The 24256-nt window shown below is 40.1% G+C and overlaps 2 protein-coding genes across 2 annotated transcripts; both read left to right on the top strand.

Annotated features, from left to right (window-relative positions):
• Nucleotides 1–737: 737 nt before the first annotated feature.
• On the top strand, nt 738–22065 carry RNASEL (ribonuclease L). Its single transcript, XM_036757791.1, has 7 exons — nt 738–848; nt 2903–4530; nt 6989–7074; nt 12366–12571; nt 12680–12797; nt 19379–19512; nt 21841–22065. Exons 2-7 carry the CDS (start codon nt 3078–3080, stop codon nt 21968–21970), a joined length of 2127 nt encoding a protein of 708 aa, XP_036613686.1. The 5' UTR covers nt 738–848; nt 2903–3077; the 3' UTR covers nt 21971–22065.
• Nucleotides 22066–22142: 77 nt separating this feature from the next.
• LOC118848774 (cytochrome c oxidase subunit 5A, mitochondrial) lies at nt 22143–22854 on the top strand. Its single transcript, XM_036757792.1, has one exon. The coding sequence runs from the start codon at nt 22208–22210 to the stop codon at nt 22670–22672; it is 465 nt and encodes a 154-aa protein (XP_036613687.1). The 5' UTR covers nt 22143–22207; the 3' UTR covers nt 22673–22854.
• The last annotated feature ends 1402 nt before the right edge of the window (nt 22855–24256 follow it).

Raw genomic sequence — 24256 nt, 5'->3', positions numbered from 1 at the left:
CAATGGAATGTGTAGGGGGAACTATTTATGGTGTTACCTTGGGGGTCAGAATGAGTAGTCATGGACTGGACCTGACCTCTGCCGTAGCTACCCTGCTTCCCAACATGCTGGACACATGGTAGAAACTTGTGGAATTGAAATGTAATCGATGACTGTTTCTGGACTTAAGAGTCAGAAAGACCTGGGTTCAAATTCTGTTTTAGGCATTTGCTGTCTGTGACCCTAGGCAAGTTTCTTGACTTTTCTGAGTCTCATCTGGAAAAAGAGCCGTTATTAATACCTATATCACAGGGTTGTAGTGAGGAACAAATGCGTGTTTTGCAAACTTTAAAGTGCTATGCAGAGGTAAGCCATTATTACTATTAATTTACTCAAGGCAATAGGATTTGGGGCAACACCTCCGAGAATCAGGTACACTGGGCGAAGCTGCGTGTCCTGAAGCTCACTTACTATGTTCAGTCCAGAGGGAGGCTTAAAGCTCATGTTGGTTACTATCGATTGGTCAAGTTTAAAGAGCACTTTCCCCTCCTAGCTTTCCCCAGCTTTCGGATAAAACTCCAAGATTTCTGAGCAACACCCTGCAAGCCAGCTCCTGAGACCAGCTTTTGCTCCTCCTCTCTCTCTTACTCATTTCTACAACCCTCTCTTGGTCCCGCCCCCTGCTCAATGACGTTACACAGAGAAAAGCCCCAGAGCTAAGGTCCATTTATTTTTTTAGGCTGGATGCACTGAGGCGTCCCGCCTTCTAGGAAAAGGAGTCATAACCAAATGATGCGCTTGAGTTTGGGACACTACATGCCAGAGAGACGCCGGCAGGAAGACCTGAGCCAGAATTAGGGGATCGGAAGGTAGGTATGGGCAGGAAGAGGAACGCGGGGGTCAGAGTCCCAGAAAGGGTCTTTTTAAAGATTTTGCTGATGCTCCCGGAGCCTCACTGGACCACAGCCTGGGAATGGTACCGAGAGGCCAAAGAGGGGCAAAAACAGGCTCAGGATGCACTCTGCTCCTTGCTGATCTGCGTTAAAACCATTAGGGCAGTTCTTTCGACCGGGCACCGCTACGGACCTAGCAAAAGAGCTACTTCCCACAGAGAAATGAAACTGAAAGCGAGAAACGATCCTGGCGGACACCTCCTTTTCCTTTCCTCTTTCTTTCCTTCTTATTTCATTCATATCATGGCCCTTCCCACTCCTAGCTCTAGAAAGGGGGGAGTCTAGAAAGCAGTTGGCTCAGTGAGTTTAATCCTGACAGACAGAGAGTCAGGGCGGGACTGAGGATGTGTTTAGGTGACACAGGTGTCCTCGTTTACAGTTGAAGAAACAGTAAAATGTTATCCACCTTCAACCGGGTTCTCATTGCAGCAACAAATATCTGTATTCTTCCCTGATTTTCTGTTTCCCTCCCCCGAGAAGCTCTTCCAAACCTTTTCTTCTCTCCTCCTACACCTCCCCCCTCCCCTCCGCGTTCAGCTGAGGATCCCCACCTCCCACTTTACTGGGAAGATTGAGGCCATTCAGCAGGAAAACTTTTTTTCCTCATTATTTTAAAAACCCTTTGGCATCATCTCTTCTCTCCTTTCCCCCAGTCTCTGACAATGAGATGACCATACTTAATTAGACGTAACTAACTTTGTTAGATCCCTCAGTTCGCCTTTTCTCAGCTAACTTGCCGGTCTATACTTATTGCCTCTACTCCCTGTTCTTTCACTCACTCCTCTCTCTCAACTCAAACTGCTCTCTTCAAAGTTATCAGTAATAATCATACCTGGCATTTATACAGTGCTTTAAGGTTAAGGGCAATTGGGGTTAAGTGACTTGCCCAAGGTCACACAGCCAGTACATGTGTCAAGTGTCGAATTTGAACTCAGGTCCTCCTGACTCTCTCTCTCTCTCTCTCTCTTTCTCTCTCTCTCTCTCTCCCCCCTTCCTCCCTCCCTCCTCCTCCTCTCTTCTCCTCTCTTCACATCTCCCCCCCAGTATCTTTCTCTCTTTCTCCTTCCACTCCAACCCTCTTGCTCTCTCTGTCTTACTTTTGTAGCAATGAGGAAGATGGGCTGAAATGGGGAGTTTTGTTAGGCAGGGACACAGCATAGGAAGCCATTGTAATAATCTAGGCAAGAAATAGTGCGGGCCTTGAACTAACTTGGTGGTGTGTGAGTGGAGAGGAGGGCTTGGATACAAGAGACTGGACCCACTGAGTGACGGAGAGTGGTGAGTTGAGGATAACACCAGGGTTATTGGCCGAAGAAACTAGAAAAGTAGCAGACCAAACAAAAGACAGAAAGCATTACAAGATATAAAATCCTGACAGGGTCAGGATTAGAGAGGGAAGGAAGTGGGTACAAGAGAAATGACCTGACAAAGTCCTGGATGAGAGACCTTAATGGGCTGAAAGATAGGTTTGGAGGGGTTGAGGCATGTGGCGGGATGGAGTGGTAGGAGATTGTGGTCAGATAGAAGAATATCAGAGTTTTTAATTAGGTAAGTGGAACATTTCTGGGTAATGGTGAGATCCAGTGTGTCACTGTCCCTGAGTGTGGCTAAGGTGGCAGGAAGGAATAGGTTGTAACATTTAAAGAGATTGAGGAATTGTCAGATGATCAAAAATTGACTATAGAACCTTTGTATGTGTGAAGATATGTTATAAGTAAAGCAAAATTATTTCATTTTTTGAACTCCCTAAATCTCAATGACTGAGTTGGGAACTTGCCTATCAAGATATTCCCTAGTGAAGATTAGGGAGTTTGAGACAACACCGATACAGAAGCTGAAGTGCAGAACTTCTTGAGGAAGGTTGGAGAGATAGGGGATGGTATACAACAGCCACAATTATGTGGACTGGGTAGAAAAGTTTGTTTTTAATGTGGCTTATCTGGTTAACCGACAAAATTATTCTTTATTAGATGGAGAAATAAGAGACCCAAAGAACGTTGTTCGTTAGCAAGACAATCCTCATCTTCCCCAACTGAAGACTCTCAAAGTTTCACCTCTTAATCAGGTCCAAAAGAGATGTACTTTCTTTTTGTCTAAGACAAAGAGGATCACATGACATAGCATTATCATACAACATTGACATTCATGGAGGCCAATAACAGCAACTCCCAGCGAAGACCCAAATTTTCCACTTCTTCCAAGATGGAACATTCTCCTTTGATTGCAGCTGTTATGGCAGGTAACATTGGGTTGGTGGAAAAGCTGTTAGAAGGAGGAGCTGATGTCAATGTCCAAGTGGAAGGTGGCTGGACTCCACTGCATAATGCCGTGAAAGAAGGCAACATGGACATTGTTCAGCTTTTACTAGAGAAAGGTGCTGATCCTCATATCAAGAAAGACAATGGTGCCACTCCCTTCATTGTAGCTGGGATTGTGGGAAATGTGGAGCTCCTGAAACTTTTTCTTTCTAAGGGAGCAAACATCAATGAATATGATAATCATGGGTTCACAGCATTTATGGAAGCTGCCTGTTATGGTCAGGTGAATGCTTTAGAATTCCTGTATCAAAATGGGGCACAAGTGAATTTGGGGCGGCAAACTAGCGAGGAGCAAAAGAAGCTGCGCAAAGGAGGGAACACAGCCCTCATGGATGCAGCCGAACAAGGTCATATCGATGCATTGAGCATACTTCTTGAAAAGATGCAGGCAGACGTGAATGCCCGTGACAATATGGGCAGAAATGCTTTGATCCATAGTTTTTTGGATCCTAAGAACAAGAAAGTGAAGGAGATTGTACACTTACTGCTAAAGTATGGAGCTGATGTTAATGTGAGGGGAGAAAAAGGGAAAACACCTTTAATTTTGGCAGTAGAGAAGGAGGATGCTGAGTTAGTACAGATAATGCTGGAATGCGATGGAATAGATATCAATGATAAGGACAGTGATGGCAACACAGCTCTTCTGGTTGCTGTCACGAAGGATCGAATCGACATTGCCCAATTGCTGTGTGAAAAAGGAGCAAAAGGAGACCATAAGGAACTCATTAGGATAGCTCAGAGGAAGTACAACCAGCCTATGGTCAAGCTTCTTCGAGAACATGGGGTCAGTGAGGATTCCCCTCCCTCTCCTAAGGTCTATGAACCAAACAGTCAACGGTGGCAGGGTTGCCTGAGGCATCTCCATAGCATATACCGTCCCATGATTGGCAAACTCAAGATTTTCATTCAAGAAGAGTACAAGATTGCAGAAACTTCTGAAGGTGGTGTATACGTGGGATTCTATGATGGGAAAGAGGCAGCTGTGAAGCGATTCCGAGAAGACAGTCAACGGGCTCAGCAAGAAATTAGCTGCATCCAACATTGCCGGAAGAACAGTGGCTTGGTGATGTTTTATGAGACAGAGTGTGAAAATGGCTGTTTGTATTTGTGCTTTGCTCTTTGTGAGAAGACTCTGGAGGAACATCTGACTGATCAAGGAGAAGCAGCCTTGGAGAAGGAGGACTTCCAAAACATTCTCAAGTCCTTATTTAAGGCAGTGCAAGAACTCCACAGAAGCAACTATACCCACCAGGACCTGCACCCAGGAAATATCTTGATAGGTGAGTCCCCAACCCAGCCATCGGGGTTTAGGGAGCTTAAAAATGAGGTCGTTTAGCTTTCTTTATAACATGCCATGACACATACCAGCAGCCTACAGTCAATTTTTGATGGCTAACATGGTTATTTATTAATTATCTATAGCAGGTTATCTATAGCAAATTCTTCATTCGAGGCCAATTTTCTTCTGCTACCCTGGGCTCCTTTCTCCCAGATGTACTGGTTGACTGCCAAGGGAATATAGAATAACTTTATAGTATTCTAGAAGTGGATTTAATTACACAACCAGGTTTCTACCCAAAATTCTCTAGCAGAGCAGGCCTTCCAAACCTGGGAATCTTGGTAGATGGCATTCAAAACATCTAACATAGAGATTTCTCCTGGAAAACAAATCTGCATAAGTATCATGCAGATGCAGTTAAAATATCCATTGTTTACTCTGGGGAAAATTTTAGGTTAAATTGAGTGTAGCAATTTTTCAGATAACTTCTTTGTATGAGGAATTCAAACTAAACCAAAACCAAACATACACATACATAAAGTATGCATATAAAAATGAAATTGAAGGGAATTACATTAGACCAGAGTCCTCTCGAACTATCCTGAAGTTTGGATCACATGGCCTGGTAACTCATAGCCCCATGACTGAGAACCTATCAGCCACAGAAAGCCGTAACTCCTAAAGTTTGCCGTTTCGAAAGGGGGAAACGAAGAAAGAAAACTCCGCCTTTGCTTTCAGGTTTATACCCACTTTACTGCCATCATCAAAGATAGTTTTCTAATACTTATTAGATATGATTTTCCTAGAGTAGATTACTTCCCAAAATACCCACTAGAGGCAAGGAGCTACAGAGAAATTGATGCTTTTGGGTGGACCCCAAGATTGGACCTAGTTTTTATAAACCCAGAGCTTGGGGAGGGATTGTGTAATGGGTTACACACAGAAATAAGCGTCGTTCTGTCACTCTGCTATTAGTCAGGTGGTCCATTGGGATGTTTTATTTTTCATAATGTCTTCATATTTCTAGGCATGGAGTTTCTTTTTTATGGCATAGGTAAACCCCTTTGGCAATCTGATGAAGTCTATGGACTCCATCTCAGAATCATGGCTTTTTTTTTTAAAACTCATAGTTGAAGAAAATGTTAAATTTCCATTAGAGGTTTGTGCAAAGAAAGCCACAATTCTTTTTCTCTATCTAAGTTCATAGATTCTCTGAAATTTTCCACAGACCCCAAGTTAAAAGACACCATTCTAGTACCTAGCACAATGTCTTACGTTAATAAATACTTTTTGGATTGGGTTGGTTATATACCCATGGGCAGGGGCTTGTTTCTTAGCCTTAGTTTACTCATCTGCAAAATGGAGAAAATGCCCACACTCAACAACTTACTCTCTAAACCTTAGAGTGCTATATATATATATATATATATATATATATATATATGTATATATATATATATATATATATATATATATATATATATATATATATATATATATGTAATGTGAACAATGATGCTGCTTTTGCTGGCATCACTACAGGAAAAAAATGAAGAAGAGAACAGGATGGGGGAAGGATATCTTTATTTAGAAAAGGCACCATGCATATACCATATGTTCAGTCATTCCCCATTTTGATGGGCATCCCTCCCCGCTTCAGTTTCTAAAGCATGACCTTTGGTCCCATGCACATGGGAGATTTTTCCTAAGTAAATGCGTATTGGATTAGATTGAATTTACCCAAATTCCAAAGTACCTCAATTTTTGTTTAATAATTTTTGGAATGTCTAAAAATATTCAAAGTCCTAAGATATGTTCACTAAATTAATGTTTTCACATAATTCTACTGGCTCTTACTGGTCACTGTTTCCCCTTCTAAATGCTTATGAACCATCTCTTTAATAATATATCCTAGACTTTTGCCAGGAGTAGAAAGTAAACTCCCCCTAACCTGTATTTTGAAGACTCCATGTTCTTTCCTCTTTTGAAAATCAGGACCAGATTTGCCATTTTCCTGTCTTGCAGAACCTCACCCTTACTCTGTGATCTTTCAAAGATCATTGACAGTGGGCTCAGCAGTTTTATTCTACATCTCTTCCAGAGCCCTGGGATGTAATTCATCTGAGCCAGATGAATTTAGCTTTTCAGGAGCCCCTAGCGTCTTGTCAATGTGTATTATTGGTCATACAGGGGAGCATGTGGATGCCTTACTGCAAATCCCTGCCCACTACTCGAAAGACAAGTACCTCTCCTATTGTGGGTGGGCCACGCAGTTATATATGTGAATGTCCTTTGAGAAGGATAAAACACTTGATAAATGTGAGATGTTATTAGTGTCTTCTTCAGAAAAGAAAGATGGCATATTAGGATGCATACTCATATGAGTTTGTTAAGTCAATCCATGGTGGGATGGGGAGTTTTCATTCCACTTAACAATTTCTTGCCTTTTTCTCTGTCAGATTCTAAAGGTGAAGTTTGTTTGGCAGATTTTGATAAGAGCGAAAAGTTGGATGAAGGTCAGCAGAAAATTAAGGATGATCTAAAGGTATGTTCCCTTTATGTTGAATCATATTTATTTTTCTTTTCTAATCTAAATACACACACACACACACTCTCTTCCTCACCCTCTCCCTCTCCCTCGCCCTCTCCCTCTCTCCTCTCTCTCTCTCTCTCTCTCTCTCTCTCTCTCTCTCTCTCTCTATCTCTCTCTCTCTACCTCTCTCTCTCTCTCTCTCTCCTCTCTCTCTCTCTCTCTCTCTCTCCTGTCTCTCTCTGCCTCTCTGTCTCTCTCTCTCTCTCTATCTCTCTCTCTCTCTCTCTCCACCTCTCCACTTCTGATCTTCCCCCCCTGCCCCAACACTTTCTTTTAATATCTTACTTTCCTATTAAGTGGTGGAGAGTCATCTCATTTTAATCATGTTAGGGAAGGTGTTGATAAACTGGAAACCATATAGAACAGGGCAACCACAATAGTGAAAGGCCTTGAAGTCACACCAATAAGTCCATCAGTAAACATTTATTAAGTACCTACTATGTGCCAAGCACTGTGCTAAGTGCTGGAATATAAAAGGAGGCAAAGGATAGTCACTGAGTTCAAGGAGCTTATAATCTACTGGAGGAGACAACATGGAAACAAATATATACGAAGCAAGCTATGTACAGGATAAATAGTAAATAATTAACAGAGGGAAGGCACTGGAATTAAGAGGGGATAGAGAAAGATTCCTGTAGAAGATGAGACTTTTAATTAGGACTTAAAGGAAGCCATGAAAGATTGACTGAAGTCATAGCTCCTGAAGACCCAGAAAATGTAGTTTTTGACACTATAATTGTTGGTACTATCGAAGGGTTCTACATCTGTAATAGGCAGGGCTTTATTAATGGAAATTATATTAAAGAAAAGGTCTTATTACCTGCTTTTCTACTCTGCCCTAAGCAAGTGCTTACTAAATGCTTTTTTATCCATTCCTCCATGCATCCATCCATCTCTCCATCTAGCTATCCATCCATTCATTCATAGTTTCTTTGGACTGTGTCCTGATTAAATACAATCCCTAGTGTTCAGGTCTAGGTGCTGTGGACCACTTGCCTGATATTTTCCAGTAGGCATTCCTTTCATGGATGGGTTGGATCAGATGGCCACTGATGCCTTTTTTAACTCTAAAATTCTGCAATTTTGATTTTATACTCCTCCTCCCCAGTCTAAATGCAAAGAAGGTAACAAAAATAAAGTTGCATTCTTTCATGTTAGTTGTTGTTAAGTCATGTCTGACTCTTTGTGACTCCATTTGGGGTCTTCTTGGCAAAGACAGTGGAGTAGTTTGCCATTTCTTTCTCTGGTTCATTTTACAGATGAGGAAACTGAGGCAAACAGGGTTAAGTGACTTGACCAGGATCACATAGCTAGTTAAGTGTCTGAGGTCAGATCTGAACTCAGGAAGATGAGTCTTCCTGACTCCAGGCCAGGTAGTCTATCCACTTGGCCACCTCACTGTCCTATGTTTATTAAAATGAAAAAAAATGGTGAAGAAGCAAAGACAATTTGATGATGCTTTCGTATTTGTTTATTATGAATTAAGAAGTCGATTTTTGTCTTCAGTACTGCTGACTTGAACTTCAGCTGATCTTTCTAGGGAGCGTCTGTCCCCAATGATTATTAATATTGTGAGAATCAATATATTGTTAAATCAGTCTGTTGATTTGATGTGGATTCACATCAGGAATTTTTCTTCATGAAAGGACCACTTTAAATAGTGGAGCAGCTTTCTTGTTTGTCCTTTATTTTTGAAGAGGACCAATGGCATCAAAGGGTGATGCCTTGATTCGTTTATGAATTGGATTTAATTGAGGCAGAGTTGCAAGCCAAGAAAGCTGTAAAGAAAAGAAAAATGTAAAGAACAAAGATAATTAGTTTTTTTCATGGAAAAAATAAAAACTATGTAGCTGTGTTCCTGACAGCATAATGTAGTGGAAAGATCCTAGAATCTGGAGTCTTAAGACCTAGGTTTGAATCCTTCTTCTGATACTCGATACCTACGTGACTCTAGCACTAATGAAATATTTGCAAAGTACTTAGTGCAGTGCCTGTGCTACATGCTTAATAAATGCATGCCCCCCTTTCCCTTCTCCACTAGACAAGTCACTGAACATACCTGAACCTCAGTTTCCTCTTCTGTAATAAGACAAGGTTGGACTAGATGGCTCTAAGACCAGTTACATTAAAACCTCTGGGTGGAACCTCAGAGGTTATCTTGTCCAATGTCTTGGTGTAGGAAGCTGTAGCTATAGGAAGCATGTCACAGAGATGGTCAGAAAGACTTCCGGGGAAAGGAAATATCATTCCAAGGCACCCTGTTCTACTATTGTTCAGCTCTAAATGTTATGGAGTTCTTCCTTATATTGATCAGTCAGTCAGTCAATCAATCAACAAGTATTTATTAAGGGTCTCTCCTGTGTACTAGATATGGTACTAGGTGTTTGGGATACAAAGACAAAGTTAAATAGTCCCTGCCCTCAAGGAAGTTATATTCTATCAGGAGAGACATGTACGAATGTAAGTATATGGTGTATGACTATAGTAAATATATTGTCATTTTGGGGGTGGAGGGTGGAGTGGGGGTGGTGGGGTGGAGATCAAGAAAAGCCTCATGTAGAAGGCAGTGCTTACACTGAGTTTTAAAGGCAAATACGGATCTTAAAAGGGGAGAGGTGAGATAGGAGTGCCTTCTATGCTTGGAGGATACTCTATGCAAAGGTATGGAGCATCACGTGTGAGATTGGACCATAGAGTGTGAGATGGGGAGTGATGCATAAACCAGTAAAAGCGGGCTGGTGCCTGGTTTTAAGGGCTTAAGATACCCAACAGAAGAGTTTGTATTTGATCTAGAGCTCACAGGGAACTATTGGATTTAACGAACAGGGGAGTGTCATGGACGGACCTATGTTTTAGGAAACTGATTTTGATGGCTCCGTGGAAGATGGAGCAGAGAGGGGAGAGGCACGAGGCAGGTAGACCAAGCAACAATGGCCTGAATATCAAACCAAAAATCTGCCTCTCTCCCTTCCTGGGCCAAGTAGAGCAATCCTGGTCCCGCCTCCATCCTTTCAGTATTTGAAGACAGCTCCTTCGGCTCTCATGAACCATGAATCTGTGCAACTCAAATGCTTTCAGAGCAGTAGGCTTCCCGTCACAATGAGACCTTTCTGGTTCAAGTTTTCTCTCATCCCCTGCAGCAGCACCTTTCTATTTCTTCCTTTGATCTACTGCATTAGTTGGACCTGCTCTGAGTTGGGCTGTACTGTGCCCTTTTGTCAGTGAGCTGGGGTTCAGAAAGGACTTGGATACTGACTGGATGTTGCTAAGGTATGGTTGATTGGGAGTAGAAGGGTTGGATCAGTTTGAGTTACCAGCAGGGACCAGATGATGGCATGGTTAGTACAGATGGGGATCACAACTGAGACAAGTCAGAAGAATAAGGATCAGGACCAGTATTGGAGTCCAGGCAAAGATATTGGGAGCCTTTTGGCTTATGGACTAGGCAGAAGTCTCTTAGTAGAAGGAATATCTATGGACGAATCCAGACAAAGCTTTTGACTTCAATGCAAACTGGTGTATGTTGTCATTTATTGGTCGTTTCAATTGTATCTGACTCTTTGTTACCCCATTTGGGTTTTTTTTGGCAAAGATACTGGATTGGTTTGCTTTTTCCTTCTCCAGCTCATTTTACAGATGAAGAAACTGAGGCAAACAAGGTTAAGTGACTTGCCCAAGGTCACACAGCTAGTAAGTGTCTGAGGCCAGATTCGAACTCAAGAAGATGAGTCTTTCCGACTCAAGGCCTGCTACACTGCACTACCTAGCTGCCCAGCTGGCACGAGTCCTTTTTATCCAGAAGCTATTGATGTCTTTTTGATTAGCTCCTGAGACAAGTTGTCTGGCTTTAAAGAGCTAGGTCTATCTTCTTTGGTCTATTTTCCCCATAGTCCATAGGCATGGAGTCCTCTTCCATTCAGAAATTCTTGCTGATAGTCTAGGCTAATGCAATGTCCTTCTTGGAGAGAAGGCAGTGTTGTAAACTCCCTAAGGGATGGGGAAAGAAGGAGGAGTACTCAAGTATTCCTCTCTCTTGGCTTATTGAGAATGACCTCTCTGTTTTTGCCTCATCCTGCTATCTCTTCCTGCACCTCTTCAGGACTAGGATTAGGCTTCGAAAATGTGCCTTTGGTCTAGGTCTTGACAGAAACTTGCCCTCAAATATTTGATTCTCCTTGAAGCCGATCACCTGTCCTGATCCTTGTCTAGCCAGACTTTGACTAAGCTAGTTACCGTCCTTCATGTGTACCCAGCCTTCTTTTGGCAAAGCCTGCCTTATGCCAGCTGCCTGTATCTATATCATCACCATCAAGTCAATGAGCATTTATTAAGTATTTACTATGTGTCAGTTACTGCAATGAGTGCTGGGAATGCAAAGAGACAGTCCTTGCCCTCAAGGAGCTAACTTCAAATGGGGAAGAGAACACATAAAAGAAAGCTGATAAGGGGAGAGAGGTGGCATTCACAAAGAAAGAAATCTAGAGAGTCAAAAGTGAAACCCAGAGAGGAAATAGTACATTTTTGCTTAGACATTTTTACTGGCTTGAATTTCATTTTTGATTTTCTCCACTGATATACAGTTATCCCTTCCACCACATCACAGTGGTGGTAGGAGTGGGCTCGGTGAAGGGGGAAGAGGTATTAGGGGTGTGCCCTCTCCTGCAATCTGGAAAATCAGTGTAAATTCTTTTGGCCTTCCCTTCATACCAGAGAAAAAGTCTAAATTTTTTCTTTTTCTTTTATGGGGTATTTACAGTATCTTATTGTAAAATTTGGGTTAAGTATTTGGTCATAGGCTCTGTGTCATCTGCTAGCCTTCAGGTGTCATCCATGGCTTCTACAAAAATCCCCCCAAATTCCCATGTTGTTTCTTATGCCAACCTGAGATATATCAAAACACAATGGGGAAAGTCGTGAAGATCCTTCAAGGCCCAGCTCAAGTTCATCTTCTCCAATGAGCCTTCCCTGACCACCCTAGCCCATAGTGATCTATTTTTGAATCCCTACACTCCTTGTTGTCTATACCACTCACTGAGCTCTTAGTAAAGGATGCCTTGAGTGGTTAGTTCATTGTGTTTTCATGTATAAATGCCTGCCTTATTTCTCCAACTAAATTATGCTTACTTAGAAGGCAAGGGCTTTGTCTTACTCATCTTTGCATCTCTTATGTCTATTTGAGTGCCTTGCAGTGAGTAGGTCTAGCTCAATAAATATAAGCTGACGGATTTATTGATTCTTTCTAGGCTCTCGGAAGGCTGGTTCTGTATGTGGTGCAGATGGGGAAAGACCCCTTTTCGAAAATTCAAGCCCAAAGTGACACCGAGGTCATAGAAGCTTGTATAACTGAGGAAATTAAAGATCTTGTACAAAACCTGCTTACCCCTGGGGAAGAATTCCAGAACCAACTAAGTGAGACGCTCTCTCATCCTTTCTTCTGGAGCCACAGAATGTGAGAGCCAAGATCATGAATGAATGAATGAATGAATTGAACTGAATGAATGCACCGCTAACATTTATACCTTGATGGGGGAACTGTTGTAATTTTGTCGTCTTTCAGGTGTTACAGGTTCCTTCGAGATGTGGGGAATGAATCTGACATCAAAAGAAGAAATCATCGTAGCAAAATCCTCAAGAAACTCAACAAGTCTAAGGCTTTTGACAATTGGAGAGACAAGGTAAGATCAGTGCGGCCCAATAGACTTTAATGAGGAATGAGACTCTGCCAACTAGGGTTGTGTTTCAGTTATGTCTAACTCTTTGTTACCCCACTGAGGTTTTCTTGGCTGAGATACTAGAGAGGTTTTCCATGTCCTTCTCTGGCTCATCTTACAGATGAGGAATCGAGGCAAACAGGGTTAAGTGACTTGCCCAGGGTCACACAGCTAGTAAGTGTCTAAGGCTGAATTTGACCTCAGGTTTTCTTGACTTCAAGTCCTGTTCTATTTGCATTGTGCCACCTAGCTGCTTCTATAGAATTTCAGGTGGGGGATTTAAAAATCTGTTGACCATTGAGAAGAGAGCTGGGTCTCAACAAATTAAGTAAGCATTTATTAAATGTTTGCTGTTTTCAGAACATTGTGCTAGGCACAAGGGGAAACTATAAAGTTCAAATAATAGTTCTTAATCTCATGGAGCTTATACTAGATGGGAGAGATACACATATAATTATCATACAAAATAATTACGAGTGCACAGGGAAGTTAAAAGAGCCCTGGGAAGAATAGTAAATCACATTTAAATAATAAATATTTGAAGTATTTGAAAAAATAAATGTTATGAACTTGACAGTTACCTACAGTCAATCAATGACCATTTATTAAATACCTACTATATGCCAGGAATTCTATTAAGTGCTGGAGATACAAGTACAAAGGATGAAGCAATTCCTATTCACAAGGAGCTTACATTCTAGTGGGAGAGACAAGTACATTTACAGCATAAATATAAAGTGAATGAATATAAATAAGTACAAAGTAATCAAATACTAAGTAGTTTGGGAAGGAGAACACTAGTAATTGAGAGGATGAGAAAAGGCTTCATGTAGAAGACGCTGCTTGAGCTGAATCTTAAGAGAAACTCTATGAGGTGGCAGTAAGGTGGTGTGGAACAATAATAATTGAAGAAACAATATGGGCTCCACAATTTATTAGCAAGAGAGATATAATATTTGGGATGATGGACTCCCCATTCAGGCCAAAGACCCTGAATACAGAATGAGACAGATTTTTATGTATTAAAATCATTAATCATAATTAATTGGATGGACCAATGATTTAAAAAGAAAACAATTAATCAGGATACAACATTAAGTAATCTGATTTCTAAATGGAGGAAAGACTGGGGACTTTCTGAGTTGGGAGGGGGCATCAATAGGTACAGTTCCCTGAAATCAGAAAAAGAGGTGTCTTGCTTCCCTCAAGTATCTATATTCAATCAAAAGAACATGGAAACAATAACTGATTGACCAATATGGGGCCAGTTTTCAGATAAGTCACATGGGGGATAGCTTGAGATGTACAATTATGAGAAAATTCCTCGCATCAATCTTCGGATCTGACCGGGCTTCTGGTCAGCATAACCTAGGTCCTTAGTTACAGTTCTTAGTCTAAGTGGCAGATGGGGCAGCTAGGTGGCACAGTGGATAGGACACTGCTTGGAGTCAAGAAGACTTGTCTTTGAATACATCTGCAAAAACTTCCTAGCTGTCTGACCTTGGGCAAGTCACTTAACTTCTGTTTGCCACTGGAGAAGAAATGGCAAACCATTCCAGTATCTTTGCCATGAAAACATCATGGGCAGAGGTCCATGGGGTCATGAGTGAGGCACAAGTGAAATGAGTGAATAACAACAAACATCAGGTAGGGGTGGTCCAGCTTCCCAGCCATGCAGGGCTAGGTTCAAACAATGCAATAAAGTTTTCTCACAGGACAGAAATTCTACTAGTCCCATAATTGAATAGAAAAAGAACTGAGTTAGCTCCAGAATTGAGTCAGAAGTTGGAGTCAATGTGGTTCACTCAATTCCCACAATGGGAGGGTATTCCAAGCATGTTGGATGGCCAGTGCCAAAATATGAAGATAGAATAGTGTTATATGTAGGAAAAAAAAAAGAGGTTAGTTTGGCTGGATCACAGAGTATGGGATAGGTTGTAATGTACAATAAGGTGGGAAAGATAGGTGGGGGCCAGGATGTGAAGGGCTTTAAAAGGAAAATCGAGTTTATATTTTAACTTAGAGATAATAAGCCACTGAAGTTAGAGTATGAGAGTAGCATAGGAGATCTATAGTTGAGAAAAATTACTTTGGAAGCAGTGCATGGGATGGACTAGAGTGGGAAGAGTTTTGAGGCCAGGAGACCAATTGGGAAGCTTTTGCATTTATCTAAGGCCTGAACTAAGGTGGTAGCTTTGTGAGTGGAGGAAAGAGATTTAATAGAAGATTCTGTCAGAGACAGAAATCGTGAGATTTGGCAAATAAATAGTATATGGGGTGAGGAAGAGTCAAGGATGATGCCAAGGTTACCAACTTGGGAAACTGGAAAGATGGTGTTGCCTTTGACAAAAACAGTGAAATCTGGAAAAGAGGAAGGTCTGGGAGGAAAGACAAATTCATTTTTGGAACGCTGACTTTGAGATGACTCTGGGATATTCAGTTTGAAATGTGCATTGGCAATTGGTGATATGGAATTGATGCTCAGGGAGAGAGTGGGTCTGGATCTGTGAGTCATCTGCAGAGAGATGATTATTGAACCCAGAGAAGCTGATGAGAGAGTATATAGAGAAAGAGAGCCTACAGAAAAGCCTCAGGGAACAGGGCATGATATATGGAAGATGAGCCATGTGAGTTTCTGTTCCCTTCTGAACTTCCTTCTTAGCTCTTCTGTGCATTTAAAAAAATTTCATTGACACTTTCCCCCCTTCTTTTTTAGTACCACTACTCCCCAGTGTCCCGTAATATTCCTCCCTCCCCCGCCCAAATACTTTCCTTGTAACAAATAGAGTCAAACGAGATGAATTTCCATTGACAAGTAGGGAGCATGCTTTCTCATTAGTCTTCTGCAGTCATGATTGGTTACTGCATTGATCAGAGTTCTTAAATCTTTCAAAGTTGTTTTCTTTTACCATGTTGTAGTCATTGTATAAATCATTACTCTAGTTCGCTCTGCATCAGTTCTTACAAGTCTTCCCAGGTTTTTCTGAATTTTGTCTTTTTGTCATTTTATATGGCACAATTATATTCTATTACTTAGTAGATAGAGAACCATCTTCTCAACCAGAGAGACATGGGCTCAAGTTGCATCTCTGAGGTATCACTGGATCAAGGGTTATGTACAGTTCAGTGACATTTTGGGGTATAATTTCAAATTAATTTCCAGAATGGTTGGACCACTTCAGAGGTTTACCAACAGTGCTTCGTGGTGTTTGCCTTTCCACAGCAATTGTCATTTTTCTTTTTGATCATCTGAGAACTTGATGGTTATGAGGTGGGATCTCAGAGTTATTTGAATTTGCAGTTCTCTTATTGTTAGTTATTTGGAACATATTTATATGGTTGTTGATAGTTTGCATTTCTTCATTTGAGAATTGCCTGTTCATATCCTTTGACCACTTACCAATTGGGGAATGACTCCTGTTCTTACGTATTTGTATCAATTTGCTATGTATCTTGGGTACTAAACCTTTATTAGAGAAATATGCTGCAAAGAGTTCTCCCTCCCTCGTTACCTATTTCTCTTCTAATTCCTATTTCATTGTTCTTGTTTGTGTAAAAAGTTCCCAGTTTTATGTAATGTTATCTTTTCTATCCCTTGTTTGATCAAAACTGTTCTGCCTGACCATAATTGTGAAAAGTAGCTATAATAATATAATTTCTCTAATGTGCCTTTGTAGGTAAAGACTTCTAAATATTTTAAACATTATGGAGCTATTTTTAATGGAATTTTTTTTTCTTCCTATTTCTTTCTGGTGAATTTTGTAATTGTGGAAAGGCTGATGGCTCTTGTGAGTTTATTGTATATTCTGTTGTTCTATTGAAGTTGTTTCTACTAATTTTTAGGTGAATCACTAAGTAAATAATCATATCATCTGCAAAAAGCCTACACTTTTTCCCTCAATATTTTTTATTCATTTATTGTTGTAACAGCATTTCTGTAACCATGTTGAGTAGTAGCAATGATAGTGGAAACCCCTGCTTTACCCATTAATGTATTGAAAAGTCCTCAAATATTTCTCTATTACATATAAATGATAGCTCCTGGTTTTAGATAGATACTATTTACAATATTAAGAAAAATGTTTTAAAGTTAAAAGATCTTGTATTTTGTCAGGTCTTTTCTGCATCTATTAAACTGATCATGTGTTTTCAAAAATTCTTTTTGTTTATGTCCATTACGTTTCTAGTTTTTCTAACATTCAACAAATCTTACGATCTTGCTATAAATCCAAGCTGGTTATGGGGGATAATATTTTTAACATGTGGCTATAGCATTTTTTGCTAATATTTGATTCAATTTATGTTGCTATTGACTAAAGATATTAGTTTATATTTCTCTTTATTTGTTTTATCTCTCTTTGGTTTAGGTATAAGGACCATCTTTTTCTCACAGGAAGAATTTGATAGGCATCCATGTTTCCCCATTTTTGCAAACTTTTTTTGTAAAAATTGTTTTTTAAATGTTTAATAGAATTCATTTACAAAAGCATCTGGTCCTGTGGTTTTTTCCTTTGGTAGTTCATTTATACGTTGTTCAATTTCTTCTTCTGAGAAATTTATTGCTTTATTTAAATTCTCTATTATTCTATTTACATGGACATTTTATATTTTTGCAAAAAAAAATCATCTGTTTCATTGATCTTTTTTTCAGTATATAATTGGACAAGAATTATTTCTAGTGATTTCCTTTATTTCTTCTTCATCTGTTGTTAATTCTTCCTTTTCATTTTTGCTTTTGGAAATTTGTTTTTCTGCTAGAGCCTGGAGTAAGAAAGACTCATCTTTGTAAGTTCAAATGTGGCCTCAGACACTTACTAGTGGTGTGACCCCGGGCAAGTCACGTAACCCTGTTTGCCTCAGTTTCCTCATCTGTAAAATGAGCTGGAGAAGGAAATGGCAAACCATTCCAGTATCTCTGCCAAGAAAACCTCAAATGGGGTTTTCATAGAGAGTCAGACATGACTGAAAAACAGCTGAACAATGACCATTTCATTAGTTTAAAAAAATCTGCTCCTGTTTATAGCAATTTGACATTTTTTAATTTCCTTTTTTAATCTTTTCTTTGATTCTCAGAATGTCCATTTTTGTGTTTAGCTTTTTATTTGTTGTTTTTCTGTTTTTTAGTTGTGTACCCAATTTGTTGATTTATTTTTTTCTCTCTTTTATTGATGAAGCTGTTTAGTGTTAAAAAAATTTCTCTCAGGAGTCCTTTGACTGCATTCTAAAAGTTTTGATATATCGTCTCATTGTTTACTTTTACAAAATTAGCTATTGTTTCTATTTTTTTGATCCCCCAGTTCTTTAGGATTAAATTGTTTTAATCTCCATTTAACTTTTAATTCTTTCTTCAAAGGTCTTTTAGTATGACTTTTACTGCATTAGAGTCAGCAAAGTATGTGTTTAATATTTCTATTTTTCTGCATTTGTTTATGCCCCAACATATACCTAGTTTATTTCTAAAGGTGCGATGAATATATCATATTTATATTATATTTTAAATAAATTATATATTGTAATTATCATAATAATCCTGTGAATAGTGAATACAAATGTTAGCTGAATTTTACAGATTAGGAAACTGAGGCACGGAGGACTTCAGTTGAGTGTCTTGCCCAAAGTCATACAACAAGCAAATAGGAGATGTTGAGCTCAAGTTTTCTGACTTCACGCATAGTATTCTTTCTATTACATCATTAGCACCAGGATCTCGTTGTCCTTGCATTGAATCCGTTTCTAAGATGGAAACATCATCAGAGTCATTTTTTTTACTATAACCTCTATCTTAAATATGTGGTAGAGATGAGACAAGGGGAAGGCAAAAGTAGAGAGTTCCCTAAGATCTCTGGAGGTTCAGACATGGTCTTCAAAACCTGGCCTCAGTGACCTGTTCATGCCTTCTTCCCTGTGCATACCTTCTTGGATTGACGTGTAGAGTGGCAAGAGATCATCTAGTCCAATAGTATCAATTTGTCGTTGAGAAAATGGGGACCCAGAGAGAAGTAGTTTGTTGCCATGACAAATTTGGAAATACATATGCTATATAATCATGTTGTGGTTTGTCCTTTGTTCTTGAAGAGGACCATATTGTATAATCAGATAGACATTGAGAAGCCCAATTTGCCTTACCAGTTCTCTTTGGGGGTATAGTTTTCTAAGAATCATTGTTCCTGGCACCAAGATATCAGGGGATTTGGGAGAAAATGGAAGTCAGAATAATGGTAATCTTAATAACTAACTTTTCTACAGTCTCTTTATTTGTCGCTTTTGCTCTACAAGACACTTTTACTGTCTATAGGGGATTTCTTTCTTCTTTACAAGAACCCAATGTCTCAGGGAGTGCAAGCATTACTGTCCTCATTTTTGCAGGTGAGGAATGCCCAGGTCATAGAACCTAAATGACTTACTCAGGGTGAGATGGCCAATAATAGCAGATGCAGGACTTGAATCCAGGTATTCTGACTTAAAGCTTAGTGCACTGCCTATGGCTGCTTGCCTTGAAGATGAGCAGATATCACATCATGATGACTTATGGTTTTTCTTTTCAGATTGATAAAGATGTCATGGAAAAAATGAATCTATTTTATAAAATACCTGAAAAACGCTACCGGAACACTGTTGGAGACTTGCTGAAATTCATTCGGAATCTAGGTGAACACATTGAAGAAGGAATATATAAAGAGTGAGTGCTCTCTTAACACCTGAATCCTTGGATGAAACAAGAAGTTTCATCAAATTGTACATGAATTTCCAGTTCACTGACTGAAGTGGTGGTTGAGGGGCAGATGGTAAAGAAAGCTCTTTCAGAGAAGAACTTAGTTTTCTCCGGTCATCTTGAAAGACTTGTTACTAATGTGCACACAGAGTGGTTGCAATCTCTTTTCTAGTTTTTGCTAATCTTAGAGTGGCAGTAGTCTTTAAATTGATGTAAGTGGAGAAGAAAAGACAGCTTAATAACTATTAAGAAATAAAGAAAGTTCTGAATTTTTATGTTGTAGCAGTTTAAAATCTCTGTAAAGTCTTTTATATGTTCTTTACTTTGGGTAGGACATTACGGCAGATGGGTTTAGATGAGAGTCTCTCCTGCTTTCTATAGTGATAGAATAAGCAGAAGCATAATAGTTTGACAATTAGAAGCATGGCTTAGTGGAAAGAGTCCAAATTGAGAGTTGGAAGACCTGGGTTCCATTTTCCCAACTGCTACTTTTTCAATTCCACAAAACCAGTGTTGAAGAGTTAGAAAGAACCTCAGAGATCAGCTAGCCCAATCTATATCTAAACAGGAATCTTACCTACAGCATCTCTGTCAAGTGGCCATACAGCTGCTGCTTAAAGACATTCAACGAAGGGGAATCCATTTCTACCCAGGCCAGCCCATTTTATTTTTGAATAGCACTTGTTATTAAGAAGAATTTCCTTACGCTGAATTAACTGTGCTTCTTTATAGCCTTCATCCTTTGTCCCTGGCTCTACTTCTGGCAGTCAAGCAGAATTTGTCTAATCTCACAGTTCTTCAGACAGTTGAAGCCAGCAATCGTATCTCCACTCAGACTTCTTATCCCCATTTCCTTAAACCAGTCCTCGTGTGGCATGATCTCAGGACCTTTCTCTATCCTGATTGCCATACTCTAGACATAGTCCAATTTATCAATGTCCTTCCTAAAATATAGTTCCCAGAACTCAACATAATATGGTCTGACTGGGCAGAATAAAGTGACTCTCACATCCTTGGTTGTGGTGTGTGTGAAGGATTGGAGAGTGGAAAGTCTGGAGTCAAGGAAGCTTTTACAATACTCCAGGGAAGAGGTGGTGAGGTCCTGAATTACATAGGTGATCATGTGAGTAGGGAGAGGAGAGAAGGAGATGGGTATGAGACATGATGTGAAGGCAGTATTGATAAGATGTGGGGGGAAAGAGTGGCTATGAAGGATGAGGGAAAATGAAGAGTTGGGAATGATTCCAAGGTAGTGACTGTGTTACCAGAAGGACAGTGATATTCTTGACAGAACAGAAAAGTTGGGAAGAGGACTGGGTTTAGGGGTAGGGGAAAATGATGAATTCTATTTTAAATATACTTTATTTGAAATGCCTATGGGCATCCATTTGGAACTGGGTCTTGGGAGAGACACTTATGCACACACACATACACATGCACACATAAGTACATATACACAGATATATATGTATATATATACACATACACACATGTATGTGTGTGTATATGAGTAAGTTTTTAGGCACACCTCCAAAGTCTTAGTGTAGTTTTAAGCTTTGGTACATACAGATATTTGTTTATGTTTTACATATATATGGGTTGTGTACATACATGTATATGTATACATATATGTATATATATTAAAGCTTAAAACTACACTAAGACTGAGGTAGGGAGAGGTTAAATGATTTGCCCAGGGTCATGAAGCTAATAAGTGCCTGAGGGCAGATTTGAACTCAGATCATCCCGACTGCAGGCCCAGTACTCTATACACTGTGGCCCCACCTAGAAGCCTCAAAGAAAGCTTATTAAAGTCTCTTCATCCTCCTAGACCTCACTTTTCTCATTCACAAAATCACACGGTGGGATGATATAATCTCAAAGTTCCTTCCAGCTCTAAATCTGTTATTCTATAAGTCCAGTCCTCACCACTGGCCCTCTGAATGAGAAAACCCCACTTTTGGTGTCCCTCCAAAGAGGTCAGCATGGTGCAGTGGAGTTAGGGCTTGCAATTAGGAGAGATCTGAGTTTGAATCTCACCTCCAACACTTTCTAAGTCACTTTCTACTTGTTTGAGTATCCACTTTCCTATTTATAAAATAAGGAAAGTCATAGCTGTAGTCCTGCTTTGCTGAGAGAATCAGAGAGGTAAGAGGCGACCTAGAAAGTTTCTGCATCTCAGAAATTAAAGGAGATTTTCTTGAGGAATCAGTGAGTTGTCAGATTAGTAAATGCCAAAATGGAGAACTAAATGCCCTGGAGCAAACATATTGAACATACTATTTTTCATTTCAGTGTGAAGTCAAAAATTGGAGAACCTTCTGAGTATTTTCAGAAGTTGTTTCCTGATCTGGTGATTTATGTTTACAAGATACTGCGGAATATGGGCTACAAGAAGCATTTCCCCAGTGTTAACAATTCTTAGCCTGGGTTGTTGACACCACGCCAACATGACTCTGGACCTGAAGATATTTTGTTTAAGTCACTCCTTTCATACAGCCCGTTGGAAGAATCCCACTCAGTTCAACAAAGGCTTATTGTAACTTTGTACTTGGTAGTTTGAAGACTATAAAAAAAAAGAAAGGCTGGATCCCTGCTCTTAAGAAATTGACCTCCTAGAGTCAGTGGCTCGGTCAGTCAGTCGCCCTCGCCCGCTGTTACCATGCTGGCCGCCGCTCTCCGCCGCTGCTCCACCTCGGTGCGGGTCCTGCTGCCGAAGCCGGGGGCTGCAGCCCCCTCCTCCTGGTCGTCCTCCGCCTCTCCCGCCGCCTCCGCTATCCAGTCAGTTCGCTGCTACTCCCATGGGTCCCATGAGACAGATGAGGAGTTTGATGCTCGCTGGGTGACATACTTCAGCAAACCAGATCTTGATGCCTGGGAATTACGAAAAGGAATGAATACATTGGTTGGCTACGACCTAGTTCCAGAACCCAAAATCATTGATGCTGCTTTGAGGGCATGCAGACGGTTAAATGATTTTGCTAGTGCAGTTCGCATTCTAGAGGTTGTAAAGGACAAAGCAGGACCTCATAAGGAAATCTACCCGTATATTATTCAGGAACTTAGACCAACTTTAGATGAATTGGGAATCTCTACTCCAGAGGAGCTGGGCCTAGACAAAGCATAAACTCTTGTGGATGGGCTTCCTAAGGACTTCTTGGTAATGCTACTTGATTATACACATTTACCTGGAGATGCTGATGATGAAATATTATTTGAACATGTTTTTCTTTATTGAGTCCCAGTCTGTATAATATTTACTTGGACCTTAATAAAAGGGAAACAGTTTGAACTTAAAAAAAAAAAAAAGAAATTGACCTCCTAGAAGGGAGGATAAAACATGTGGATAGATAAATATAAAGCAAAGTCATATGTGAAAGTGTATAAAACTGATGAATGACTAAAAGGAAGGACGTTTTGATAGGAAGTTATGTCAGGTCTTCTCATTTAAATCCAGAAACTCTTACAAATACACATCTTCAGGCATACCTGACATAGCACTCCTACCCCCAAAATGTCATTTCATAATAACCTCAGCAGAAATCTTAAACATGTCCATCACTGGTCACAACACAATCAGAATTGTAATCAATAGAGGATGTTTGAATAAAGGTCCCATCACCATGGAAGTCAAGCTAGGGAATCTGTTTTTTTTTGTCTTAGTGTAAATGGGGAGCCTTTCATTAAAACCCTACTTTGGTGTAGCATTGTGGTGTGGAGGTGACTGGGTTCCCAAAGGCTATGGGGAAAAAAAAGTGAAAATCCTTCCAAGTTGGAAAGGTACCAAGCACAGACCATGTGATAGACTGCATCTGTCAGCTGAGGAACTGTCAAGCTAAGTTTAAAAAGATTGATTACCAGAAGGTTGGTCATCGTGTGATGGTTTTGTTGTGGTTGATGTTCATGAAGATCGGATACTGAGATAAAGAGGGGTTGTAAACAGCATTCTTTGAGGGTGTTATCCACACTGAAAAAATTATAAATCCTTTAAGTATTAGAGTATTTAAGGTTTACAGGACATACAGCCCTGGGAAGGAGATGGTGCTATGGTCCCCATTTTACAGATGAGGAAATAGGTTAAAAAAGGTTCGAGTTATTTACCCAGGGTTATATGACTATTAAATGTCAGATCCTTGAATTGAGAATCCAGGTCTCATTTAATTCCAGATCCTTTCCATTATACCATATTGCCGAAAGCTGGAAAGAGTATTTTGGCCCAACTAGGCCCAAAATCACATCTCTGGGTTGTCATGGAAACATTTAGAGTTGTCTTGGGACTTCAGAAAACAGGCTAGGATTGATCTACAGCCGGTTCATAGGCGTTGAGAGGGGGGCTTTTCCAGAAGAATGTTCCCCCTTTACAGGCTCACTTTACTCAGTCTTTGGTGAAAGTTCCCATCTCTAGGGAGAGGGAGTGACAGGAAGGGAAGTCAAAGAACCCAGCTGTTATGACTCCCTCTTGACCCTCTGGGTTAACTTCCTCAACAGGCTTAGTCCTCAAAGAAGCAACCTCTATTTCAGGTACTAGGGTGCTGAGTGGTGGTGACCCCTATTACTATAGGTCAGGTACACCACTCCCATCCCCCATCAGTGTCTTTCCTTTTGCTATCAGCCAGTAGACACAATTAGCTTTTAGCAAAGGCATTCATTAAGATAGAAAAGAAAAAACATTAGATATGAAACATTTTCCTCAAAAAACTGAGGCACACTC

Source organism: Trichosurus vulpecula, chromosome 4 (assembly GCF_011100635.1).
Source record: "Trichosurus vulpecula isolate mTriVul1 chromosome 4, mTriVul1.pri, whole genome shotgun sequence".
Classification (NCBI taxonomy): Eukaryota; Metazoa; Chordata; class Mammalia; order Diprotodontia; family Phalangeridae; genus Trichosurus; species Trichosurus vulpecula.
Note: the sequence above shows the minus strand (reverse complement) of the source record. Positions and strands in the feature narration are given on the sequence as shown.

Bases quoted from the DNA above. Each gene is read 5' to 3' on its own strand.
- RNASEL (XM_036757791.1), top strand. From the start codon at position 3,078: ATGGAGGCCAATAACAGCAACTCCCAGCGAAGACCCAAATTTTCCACT. The intron at 7,075-12,365 runs GTATGTTCCCTT...GATTCTTTCTAG, and splicing joins AAATTAAGGATGATCTAAAG to GCTCTCGGAAGGCTGGTTCT. The intron at 19,513-21,840 runs GTGAGTGCTCTC...TTTTCATTTCAG, and splicing joins GAAGAAGGAATATATAAAGA to TGTGAAGTCAAAAATTGGAG.
- LOC118848774 (XM_036757792.1), top strand. From the start codon at position 22,208: ATGCTGGCCGCCGCTCTCCGCCGCTGCTCCACCTCGGTGCGGGTCCTG.